The 13,083-nt window shown below is 36.6% G+C and overlaps 1 protein-coding gene across 3 annotated transcripts in view; it reads right to left on the bottom strand.

The window, feature by feature from the left end:
* The window catches only part of LOC146002602 (uncharacterized), a 146,872-nt gene that overhangs the window by 122,524 nt on the left and 11,265 nt on the right, over positions 1 to 13,083 (bottom strand). For all 3 annotated transcript variants that reach the window (XM_083140560.1, XM_083140559.1, XM_083140561.1), the window contains exons 2-3: positions 9,195 to 9,601; positions 595 to 1,647 (exon numbers count right to left, since the gene is read on the bottom strand). In XM_083140560.1, the coding sequence (XP_082996686.1) occupies positions 595 to 1,647; positions 9,195 to 9,472 (1,331 nt within the window). In that variant the 5' untranslated portion in view covers positions 9,473 to 9,601. The remainder of the gene's footprint in view (positions 1 to 594; positions 1,648 to 9,194; positions 9,602 to 13,083) is intronic.

Here is a 13,083-nt window from a genome sequence, read left to right as displayed (position 1 = left end):
CTACCTCACATTTCAATTGTTTCAATGGGCAAAATTCAGAAGCTGGGCTTCATATTTTTGCCCAACCTGTCTATATTTGCCAGATATGGCCTCATGTGAATTCAATCTATTCATGAACCTGAAAAAGAGTAAGATAAGAAATTTTTAAGTGACAATGAAGTCACTTGAAATTGCTATTTCAATGCTGTAAATAGCTATTTTGTAAAATTTGAAAAATTGTTTTACCAAATTGGTGTAGTGATCAAAGTTTATCAAGTTGACAGAAGACTGCATTGAAAAATAAATACATTCCAATCCAATAAATTATTGTTCACCTTTTTGTATTGAATGCTGATCTATCTATTTATCTATTTCAGTTATTTCATGTCACTTTTCTACCTCTTACATGGATGAGAATGAATGCAGGGGCACACATAATGATGAATCCATGCCTTACCCAGGGTTCAAACCTGGGCCCTCTGGCTACAGAGCACATTTTGTAGGCTGGCGAGTGGATACTTATCAATTGCCTCTTGTATGACATTAATAGAAATAAGTCTGCATACATTATATTGTGCTAAATAATATAAATATTTGAGAAAAGTCACCACTTACACTCCCTCAGATCGCTGAAGTCCCATTTCATTATCATGCCTTCGTTGGGTCACCTTAACAGTTTCTTGAGAAGTATTATTTCTTACTAATACTCCCTGCTGCTGCTGCTGCATATTCAGCACCTGGATACCTTCATTTGGAATGTTTTGCATTGTGCAAGCAGATACACTGCCTGGAGTAATAACATAATTTTGTTCTTGAAATCTCTGACCAGAAACCTGGGATTGTGTTTGTGCAGTTTTTCTCCTTGCAGTTGTTATTGTTGTGGGATTCTTCTTTCGTTGTGTGCAACTACCATATGTACGCTGCACAAATCTGTACATATCCTGGTTGTTTTGTGCAACTTGAGTCTGTATGTTAGCACATGCCTGTTGCTGTTGTACTGATTTCTGGGGATGAACTGTTTGTGGAGAACGCTGCACTGGTTGTTGAGAATGAGAATGCTGAACTACATGATGTTGTTGTTGAACCATGGGAGAAGAGTGATGTACTTGCCGTGGCACCAGTGTTATTTCAGACTGAACTGATTTGCGTTTGTCACTGTTGATTTGTTGAGAAAGTCGCTGCCTACATTCCTGCAAAGATAATCGTTTTCCATTAGGATAAGAAACGGATGTTCCCGACATTAACTGAGTTGATGATGCTGACACATAAGATCCAGATGTCCTTGGGTAAGTCTGATCTTGCCGAACAACAGCTGTCATAACTTGAACCTCCTCACTGTGTTCCGTTCCATCTCGATTCTCGATAACATAGTGTTTGGGAGCATTACGTTGTTCAACTGTGTCCAAAAATGTCAACCCACCATCTTCACTTTCACAAGTCTCCACTTCTTGCTCTCCACAGATGCTAGGTGAAGTAATATTCTCTGTTATAAATGTTATATTATCAGAACTTTGATTTCCAATGCCACACTGAGAACTATTTGAAGAACTTGCATAATAAAAAGTTCCAACAGGAATATTTGCAGGCACAACTTGCTGAACATGGCACTGACTTTCTTGCATATTATCTGCACTTGTAGTATTCACTGTTCTAATGACACATACATCCCTGAAAAAAAAAAACAATAAAAAATCTATATTTTTCTTGTGTGTGCACAGTAACATCTTTCAAAAATTATATAAAACATTTAGTTCAATGTTTCCATAAAACAGCCACTACAAACATTTATATTCATATAGTATGGTTGATATGATTCATATTTTGATGCCATCATTGGAAATCTGATACTGGTATACTCTATTATAAAAGGAAATTTGTTTCTCTCTTATGTTGCTACATATTACATTGTACAATTGCTTGTAATCTTTGTTCCATATTATAGAATGTATTACACAATCTATTTTCTCCATTTTTGATTGTATCTTTTGTACCAAGTCATGGCTTATCACTATCTACTATAAATGACAAAAATATTGAGGCCTCGGTTTACGCACTTGTAAGATTGTACTCCGTGGGAGAATAAAAGTCAAATATACCCCATTGGAAAGCTTCAAGTATCTACTTTTTAATAAGCATTATCTGAAAATTAATCTTAACTTTATTTTCTTACTATAGGGTCAATCCATATGCTTAACTTTATTTTCTTACTATAGGGTCAATCCATATGAAGTCATACAACATGGTTGGTTGACCATTTTTTAAAAAGTTTATTTTTTGTGTGGTGTGAGCCTCATATGTTATATGTTGACAGTTCAGAACCACTGTTATTTTATTTTTACTATCACCGATTTAAAGATGGCGGACAATTTTTTATCATGGCGCGCGTCATTTTCTCCATTCGTAAGCATCAGCAGCAATTTTATTTCTCAGCTCTGGTAAGTCCTACGACAAGGAGACAAAATCTGTGATGTTAAGCACATTATAGGCTACAATTATATTTCTGTGTAATTTTCTAAATATTATTCCTTCATAATAAATTTTAAGGTCAAAATTGTGTATTTTAATCGCTCAAAATGACATTTCGGACATTTTTTGGGGGGTAAGGCAGTTTGTTTGACACTTGAATTTTTTTTGTGCAAGTACCTGTGTACCAATCGAGTATGCCAAAATTATTTGAAGCTTGAGACTTTAATATTTGTTTTTCTACAGGGTCATAAACATGTACATTTTGTTAAAAAATTCCAAGTTCAGGGTTAAATATCTCTGGTGGGCAGTTGTTTAAAAATCTGAAATTTGTACACAATACAGTACTCCATGATAAGTAAGTTCAGTAAAAATTTTGAGTTTGAGATTCAATTGGTTTAAGAGATACAAAATTCGTGAAAAATTCAATATTTTGCATTAAATATGGCATGCCTAATTTCATTTCTTATTAACATTTTGTGTTGAAATTCTGCAAACTGTAATTTGGAATGTCAATCAACAACATTACAATCCTGAAATGGATCTACAATAAAGTATATATACGAGGGTGTGCAGAAAAGTAAAGCTTCCTATGTTTTTATTTTCTTTGTTACCTTGTAAACGCATTTTGGATTTTGAGCAACCATACATTGCACTTATAAGACTTTCCCGCTTCTCCATTGAAGGTTTCAAACTTCTATCGCCAGGGGGTGCTGAACTATTGCGAGGAAAATGGCAGCATGCAACCATGCAATGTTGGTGAAGCGCCTAAAGTAGTGTGCAGTGATCGAGTTTCTAACCGCAGAAAATGTGCTACAAATTGACATTAATCTGAGACTGAAGGCATTTTATGGGGATGAATGTGCAGACATCAGTACTGTGAGATCTTGGGCTGTTCATGCTCGTAAAGAAAACCCAAGCTGAACACAATTCCGATGACCTCCATCGGTTGCAGTTCGTGACCTTCCACTCCATTCTCTCACAGAGCTGAGATTTCGTCAGCTTTGGATTTGATGTAGTACATGAGTTACATTGTGATGTGTAATTTGCTTGCGGCCACACAATAGGATGGCTACTCTGGGATCTTGATAAAATTCAAGTATAATTCCCGGTTTTCAAGATGAACTTTCCAAAAATTCAAGGGTACAAGATGATGTTTTCTCTATTTCAACCTTATGTATTACCACCTCTCACCACCCACACATAGACATACACAAATATATTAACAATATAAAGGATCTGCGTGATTCCAATTTATCAAAAAATTCTAAATTATTTCAATTAAATGGTATTTATACCTGGGTATATAATTTAAGGTGTGGAGTTTACATTTGCCTTTTCACATACTCAGACTTGAAATAAATCTGCAAACACAAGTCACAAATGTTGCAGGTTATACTAATCTAAGGAAAATTGTTAACTGTATAAGATTTTCAAACTGGAAATTTACCTAATCAACTTTCAAGATATCTGAGCTGGGTTATCTTCCCAGAGGCAGAGCTGTATGCCACCATGCCTGTCCCCAGGTTACGGATTGGGGAACGGCCAGTAGATATGTTGGCTAGCTGGAAACAGTCACGGACAATCAGCAGCACCGAGATGTGGAGTGGCAACTGCATCTCAGTAAATACTGCAAGGCTCCGATGAAAATCCTGCGATGTGGTGAGGAGAGCTGCCACTAAATAAGCTCAGCCCCTGCTGCCTTGCAGGGAGGGGAGGCATCCCCAAAGGCTAAGGCAAGGATACCCCGACTCGTAAGGCATAGTGAAGCCAGCTGACCTAGGGGAGTAAACCCAAAACAAATCATGGTCCTCCAAGAATGGGGGTTGGGCATGGGGTCGACAGCCCATCCCACAAATAGAACCACGTTAAGAGACCTCAAAGAAATGTAGCTGGACAGATTTACCGACGACGGACTGGCGTGAACAATGGAAAAACAAATTATGGAAAGGGAAGCGATCTATATGTAGGAAGCTGGAATGTGCTATCTTTGTATAGGGCAGGTGCATTGAGAATACTGCTGGATCAAGTAAATAATTATAAGCCTGCGATAGTGACATTGCAAGAAGTACGTTGGATTGGAAAAGGAGTTTTGGAAAAGATGGAAGCAACTGTCTTCTATAGCTGTGATGAAAGGCTGCATATGCTAGGAACTGGGTTTATAATACATAAACAACAAAAACATCTATTGATATGATTTAAAGCTATAAGTTCAAGATTATCGACATTAAGAGGTAAAGGGGAGTTCTTTAATTAAAGTATAATCAATGCAGATGCACCCACGGAAGTATCCACAAATGATGTAAAAAAAGATTTCTATGATGCGTTAGAGAAAGCATTTGATGATTGCCCACATAATGACATAAAAGTAGTAATTGGGGATCAATGCCCAGATAGGCATTGGAGGCATGTAAATAGGGTTACATTTTAACCTTTAGAAGCCTGGCTTGAATAAAATCATCGCAGCTGGTATTTACATTCATTCCTGCTGAGAATGATCTTTATCCCAGACAGTGATGAGTGTTTTGCAATTTTGGGAAAATACTGGGCTCAGATAATATTTCGGAGATGCTTGTTTTTATTGCAACATGAGCCTTGAAATGTCGCGAGTAATTTTGATGAGGCTAAGAAGAGGGGGCAAGATTAAATGCATGCTTTTTTATGTATAAATAAATACCAGTCATGTTGCTTTAAATATAATTTTTTTCCTCGGAAACTATAGAAATAGCAGGTAATATTTTATACGAGAGTGGTACATGTGTCATACAACATGTAGGAACCCTTTTTCAACCCTCCCCACCTGACAGTGTTTCAGGGGAGTGGACAACTTAAAATTTCTAGGATTTTTTCTAACTTTCATCATCATCATCTAATTACTAATGCAAAATTGTTTTTTATGAGCATGTGCGTATAATCTGATCTGTAGTGAATAAAGACAAGGTATGATTTGTAACTATATTCTCATTTGTTTGAGTCATACATATTTTTTCTAAATATGCCATTTTCATACATACGAGGTGTGCTGTTTTATTAGAATTTTTTTTTGCAAAAAATATAAAATAAGTAAAAAGGCATTTTTTTATAAGAATGACACATGTGTCATACGATACATAGGAACTCTTTTCAACTCTCCTGCACAAGCATTGCCTCTGGGAGGACAAATTTCAAACGCAATTTTTTTGTATTCTTTCATAAATTATAGTGAAAAATAATTTTGTGGCCATGTACCTGTAGTCTCAAAAGTACCGAACAAAACTTGGTATGTTTCGTAACTATCATTTGTAATTCTCAAGATATTTAAAGTAGCTCAGAATTTCATACATATAGAGGGCATTGAGGCTAATAACATGGAAAACAACTTGAATGCTAAGACTGGTTGCCAGACAAGATCATATTCACTAAACCGGAGTTATCTCACTTCATATCTAAAGTATGTACTGTACATCATCATTGAAGGCCATGTAGTAGACTTTCTTCTGTTGTGGAATAGATTGCTGAAAGGAAATGGGCAGAATCCTACATTCATTTGTGTGTGTGTATAGATTGTTAACATGGTTTTGCTATTAAGCGATAATAAATTATTGTGTGTTATTCTTGGTAAGACTGATCATCTTTTTTTTTAAGAATCTGTGCCTAAACACTATTTCTTTACCTCAAAAGAGTCCATGTGCTTCAGTAAGTCTTGTTGTTTACTGCTGGGCATCCAAATATTACAAATTTTACTCATGATTTATTTCCTTTCCTTATTAGTGTCAAATTGTAGCCAATGTGATGGCTTGATACTATGGTGTGCAAGGGATCAGATATTATTCATATTGACACAAAATGGAAAAGAAATATTTACATAGTGCAAATAAGAGGAGTATAAGATCGAGACTTAACATTCCTGATTGTTGCCAAGACAATTCAAAGGAGGAACATTTGTGTGCAAGAAATACACAAAATTGCTTCATTATGATTGCTATGGTTTAAAATGTCATTCTGTAAACCATGAAACTTCCAACTTCGTTTCCAAAATTGTGGAATGTAATCTACTAAGACCAATCGGCCAAAGAATGAACTTCAGGAAACCCTGACTTTTTGCCTCCAGTTGTGGGAGTTTCAAGGGGGTAACAGTGGTGTTGCTACACGCCTGATTTTTGTCCAGTCATACATGTCACCTTTTACTGTCAAAATGCACACTTCGCTTGTATTTCATGGAGATGCAGGGAATCGGAGACCCATTCACTTCCTACGTAGCAGCAACGATTAGCCTTCGCTGTGCTTGTACTTGTTGAGGGTGCCACCTGTTTCAAAACAGACTCAAAACTAAAAATTTGACAATACAGAATATCACAAGAATTTTCTCTCACCATTGCAACTGGACCAAGCCAATTGGTTCAGCGGTTTGAAGTTTGTTCTTTCGCTGAACAGACTTTAATGGTTCATCTGATGCAACAAGGATGTTTAAAGCACTAAAAGCCATGAATGAGTTAACAAACAGAAAGATGAAAGTATGAAAACCTTAAAGGTTGATACTAGTAAACAGTTTGAATTAATAAGGGCTGATATTCGTAAAAAATCTCAAACAATACTCTAGGCATGGGCAACTTGGGTACATTTGTGCAGATCCACGACCATTTTGTACACTGAAGCTGACCACCTACACATGTCTCCTGCCTCATTTACTCTCACACATTGTCTGTGTAATTACACAAAGTGCCTGTGTCTAATTTTGTATAGATTGCTTAAAAATATTAAAATCTATAAATATGAACATTATTTTACTGATCTAAACATTATTCTCTTGTGCTTTACAGATGTTAAAAGCATATGAACAGAGCTTTTGATGTAAAGTTTTGGGAGAATACACACTCCCTTCATCAGGTATTTATTTTTAGTTTGATTATTGTTACAGTTATAACAATGGGATGTCCCACACCAGGGTGACTACTCTAGGACCATGATAAAATTCAAGTATAATTCCCGCTTCTCAAGCCGAACTTTCAAAAATTCAACAGTACAAGGAGATGTTTTAACCTTACGTATTGCCACCTACAAATATATTAACAATATAAAGGGTCTGTGCGATTCCAGTGTATCCTAAAATTCTAATTCAATTAAATTAAATAGGTCCAGTCCCGATTAGCCTTTCTATGCATAAAGTGGACTTAACAATTCAATTAAACTGTATATACTATGTTTGAAATATTTAATTTAAGGTGCGGAGTTTACATATTTGCAAATTCACATTTTCAGACTCGAACTACGAAAAATTTTAATTGTACAAGAATTTCAAACTAAAATTTACCAAATCAAGATGTCTTATCTTGCAATAATCTTCCGTATGTCAAATACATTGTTATACAAAGGACACTAACAAAGTAAACGGATTTGAGACAATTGTTGTTTTTTTTCCATGTAGCTTTCTTTTCCTTCCTCGATAAAAATTCTAAACTGTGAAAAGACTTCATTCAGGGCATTCAGAAAGATGTACAAATTCAACTGGATTTCGATTAATAAAAGTTGCAATTTTTCACGTCACTGGAGAAAAATTCAAGCAGAATTCACGCATAATTCCTGGAATTCCAGGTGAGTAGCCACCTTGCACACCGTGGCATCATGCTTTGGGCTACGGGACATGCACAGGTTCATGTCTCCTGGAAGAAGCCAACAACTTTTCTCCTGAGATTTCTGCCTGAGTATGGAAGTGGTTGCCACCCACCATCGTGAGGAAATTAGGGGTCTACGAATGAGTAGCGTAACCCAGTCATGAAAACCTACAACAACGACTGGGGGTTTGTCATGCTAACCACATGTCACCCCGCACCTGGTTGGATCATCTTCCACCTTCGGTGAGTAAGTAGAATCAGGTGGGAGTGAGGCCAGCAGTTGGCAGGTAGGTCCGGACCCTCAATGGGCTGTTGGATGGGCAAAGAAAGACAAGTCATCTATTTAGTGGCCATGTTTCTGCAGCTAGAAAACTTGACAGACTGAAATGGTATTACATGTGAGTGAAATTGGACAATGTATTTCAAGATGGTGAATGTTGAACGCACGCTCTATACTATGCTCTCTATTCTATTTTCCCAAAACTGTCTAGAATGCATTTTCGGAGTATAAGGAACTAAACTCAGTCATTGTAGATAAGTCGTTGGTCTGCAATTTTGCAGTAAAATTTTTAAAATTATATTTCCTAGTTTAGGAGAGAAGTGGTGGTAAAATTGCAAACATACATTTTGCCATAAATGTTAAGCTTTTGAGTTCTTTAGAGTTACAAGATAACTTAAAAGAATTGGTATCATATTGTATTTGAGAAATATTTGTCACCATGTTTAAGGATGGTGTGGGATTTGGAGCTTCTAAATTAAAAACCCGGGCTGCAACAAAAAAATACTTTGGACACTAAATGGCAAAAAGCCAAAATCCGTATTATTTTTTTTAAAAAAAGAATCAGCTTTCTATCGAGAAAAACATCTAATCAAAAAACTTTTTATCCAACTCTCCTCCAGGTACACATTGTTTACAGATTGGGTGAGCCCTGGAGACACTTCACACTGAGACATTGCGAGAAACGCCAGCAGACAGTCAAATGTTCTACCGACTGGAACATCCCAGCTTCCCACCACACCAAAACTCATGAACTTCTGTAAAATTCAACACTTATTATAAACATGCAAGTACATGCACAATAACTATTAATCAACCTTAATGAAATCAAATATCAAATAAATAATTAAATACGCATAAGAAAGAAAAACTGCAATACTCACTCAGTGTGATCTACATCATCTTTTGGTGTAACCGGCATAACATAACCCTGTTCCTCATACTGTCCAATGATGGTGCCACACTGTCCTTGTGATGGAGAAAAGTTAATTATTTCTTGACTTTGTCCAATTTCTTCGTGTTCAGAATTTCCATCTGGCTGTTCTGCTACTGTAAATTCAAATGCCTCCTCCTGGTATGTTTGAAGATCTGGACACATTTCCTTCAATTGTTCCAAAGTAAAATCAGATTTCAACTCTAACACTTGATATTGGTCATCCATGTTTTCATTGCCTCTTCTCGACCACTCACTCTGGATACTCCACTACCAAAATAGCCTTTTCGACACAATCATTTCAAACTCTTCATGCATCATCCTACCAGTTAGTCGTAACATGATGGGTGTTCTAATCTGAAAGCAACAGAAACACTATTAGCGCATATCCTTAACATTTCAATAAAAAAAGAAAAGTGTTACAAAGAAATATTCTCAGTGTACGTTTGCTCATCCAACGATCCAATGCAAACTTACTATTTTAATTACTTTCAGGAGATTAACTTTGAAGATGAGTGTGACGTAGACTGCAAAAATAGTTAAGGCAAAATTCGATCAAAGTCCTATTTATGTACAGTAGAACAATGCATCAAGATAAGAGTTAACATTGGGTTCAACATCATTCACATGTAGCCCCACCAGAAATCAAAGTAAGCAGCATTACCTTCAGCAGTATGTGGTAACACACATCTTGAGTAAAAGCAGAAAGTATCCAGCGTTACTACAGGCCCATTAAGTAGATGAAAAACACAGTGATGGAAGATTTGCATTATTGCTTATAACGTGAAATCAGAAACTATACTTAAATAGAAAACAACACTGAAAAATTAAATATGAGAAAAACATTAGAGAATACTTGCAATTCTGCATGTTAAAATTGGAATCAGATAAACTTTTAAGAGATTGGAAATACTTCACTGCCAAGTATGAACACGATAGCCATAATTACAAATAGTTTAGGCAAAATGTATTTAGCAACACCTTGCAAAATACTGTGCCATGAGGGGAAAAATATTTCTCACAATCTGTTGTGATCGTAACATGGGGAAAGTGGTTGCTTGAAAAATCATCTACATGTATCAAGATGCTAGCTTCCAGTGCTGCTATAGAGCTGTTGGTAAAATCCTCTCATATTAGATTCACGTAGATTACTCCACACGTATATTAAGATAACTAAAAAAGGATCCTAAGTGGCCATTATGAGCCCAGGCTGGTTGCGAGGCCTACACTGGTGAGCAGCTCCCACCTCAACTGGAAGGGGAAAAGAAGCTACCTCCCCTCCTCTATCTCTTACGTCACCAATCCAAAGTGAATTCTCGTTCTTCCTTCACTTTGGATTGGTGATGTAAGAGATAAAGGAGGGACGGTTTATAGGAGGGGAGGTAGCTTCTTTTCCCCTTCCGGTTGAGGTGGGGGCTGCTCACCAGAGTAGGCCTCACAACCAGCCTGGGCTCGTAACGGCCACTTGGGATCCTTTTTAGTTGTTTTAATATAAGTGTGGAGTATTTTTACTAGGGATGGGACCAATTAATCGGTACTCTATCGGTATCAGCCGATATAGGCATATCGGTAAAATTACCGATTATTTTACCGATCCGATATATCGATAAATATCTGATAATTTAGTGCAAAATTCTGTCATTTTGTTGTAATATTTATGCATAATCTCAATGCCCTAATTTCTTAAAAAGTAAATGTCTAAATATGCAATTTCTTTTTCACTGCAGTCACCTTGAAACACACATTTATTAAGGAGGTCAATGAACCTTTCAGGTTCTTCAAGAACAATTTCTAATTTCATATCGGATCGGTAGAATATCGTTTATCGGTATCGGTAAATTTTATATCGGTACTTTATCGGTATCGGCCAAAATTTCATATCGGCCCATCCCTAATTTTTAAGAAGTTTTTAACATACTGAGATTTTTTAAATTGGAATATGGCAGAGTTTTTGTAAGTGTTTTTAACCTTAACCCTTAACCAAATCCTCATTCAACACTTCTTTTACGCGGCACTATGCTGTGTGCCTAGAAACATTCCCGAACCTGATGAAGGAGGCAGTCTGACCTTCGAAACGTTGTCCTAATAAGACTCCATACTCACTCACGTAAGTAGTTAAATTAATCAATACTATTTAACATATTTATTTCCTTTAATAGTGAGTAACATGCACAAATCTACAATATGTTAAAGACACTACTTGAATTGTCATAAAGAACTGAAGTGGAAATAACAATGACTTTGTGTAAAACACTGTTGCCAATACTGGGGTTTGTTTCCTTGTGAAGTCATATTGTGCCAACATGTCGTGCAAGAAGATTCGAGCTGTAACACTCGAGGAAATAACAGATATATTAGAGGATCCTGGACTTCAATGAACTGTTCGTGATTAATACTGTGATAATACTGATGTAGTTTTGTGTCCACCTGACGTAGACAGATTGACTGAGGAAAAAGGTCCAGATGAATGCTTTGCTGAATCGGCTTCGAGGGATGAATATGCAGAAGAGATTAGTAACGTCGCAGTAACTTCATAATCAACATCGCAGAATGGAGAAGAAAGTCAATCTTTGGCTGCTACTATGTCAAGTCGCAAGAAGGCAGCTCAGGTTAAATATAAGAAGAGGAAACTTTGTGAAGAAAGCAGTAACTGGAGAAAAATGCATCCAAATTACACAAAACTGACACCTGGTGTTAATGAAGTAAATATATCTGCACAGGAAAAGAGAAACTGTGTTTTGCAATAGACACCAAATGAATTCTTTGAAAAGCAAATGGAAGGTGTTTGGGAACATATAGTGAAGGAAACAGTAAGATATGAAGTGTCGCAGAATAACTTGCAAAATGTTCAATTGAGTACTAATGATGTGAGAGTGTTCATTGGCATATTGTTATTTTCGGGATATCACAAGATTCCGTCAGAATGATTTTACTGGTCAGAGGAGGAAGATTTAGGTTTTGATGTTGTGAAAGAGGCCATGTCAAGAAACACTTTTCTGAAACTAAAAGGTCTGATTCACTTTCAAGATAACAGTTTGGCTGAAGCAAACAAAAATGACCCAGGATTCAAAGTGTGACCATTGATTAATATGATGAATTCTGTATTTGAGCAATAGGGTGTTTGAAGAATGCTTGTCTATACACGAGATGATTGTAAAGTACTTTGGGCGTAATGGACTGAAACAATTTATTAGAGGAAAGCCAATAAGATTCAGGTACAAATTTTGGGCTCTCTGTGGAATAAGTGCTTATTGTTTCAATTTTAATTCTCTACTGTGGTAAGGAAGTAATAAAGAAGAGATGACATTGCCCTTGGGTCAAGAGTGGTTTTACAAAGCTGGATTGTGTCTCACCTGCAGACAGCCACAGTATTTATTTTGACAACTTCTTTACAAGCCGTAATTTACTTCTGCATCTGAGAAATCTAACGTACCGAGCATCGGGAACAGTTAGGGATAATAGATGTGGTGACTGTCCTTTAACAGCAAGTAAAGAACTTTCAAAAGAAACAAGAGGAACTTACGACTACAGATTCGATAAGTGTGGTGAAATTTTATTCGTGTGATGGAACGACAACAAATGTGTGACCATAGTCACCAACTGTGACACGATTGAACCTGTTGGTGCTGCTTCAAGGTGGAACAGAGCAACGAGACAGAAAATCGGTATAACACAACCGAAGGTTCCTAAATCATAAAAAAGCACACATAGGTGGAGTAGCTCATCATAATTTGCTGGTGGGAAAGTAGGCAATAACTATAGGAGGAAAAAAATGGTACTGGCAGCTTTTTACTCGACTGCTTGATTTGGCTTTAGTCAAAGCCTGAATTTTATATAAG

Source organism: Lepisma saccharinum, chromosome 18, assembly GCF_977018435.1.
Source record: "Lepisma saccharinum chromosome 18, izLepSacc3.1, whole genome shotgun sequence".
NCBI classification, from domain to species: domain Eukaryota; kingdom Metazoa; phylum Arthropoda; class Insecta; order Zygentoma; family Lepismatidae; genus Lepisma; species Lepisma saccharinum.
The sequence above is the reverse complement of the archived record's forward strand: the minus strand, read 5'-3'. Positions and strand labels throughout refer to the sequence as shown.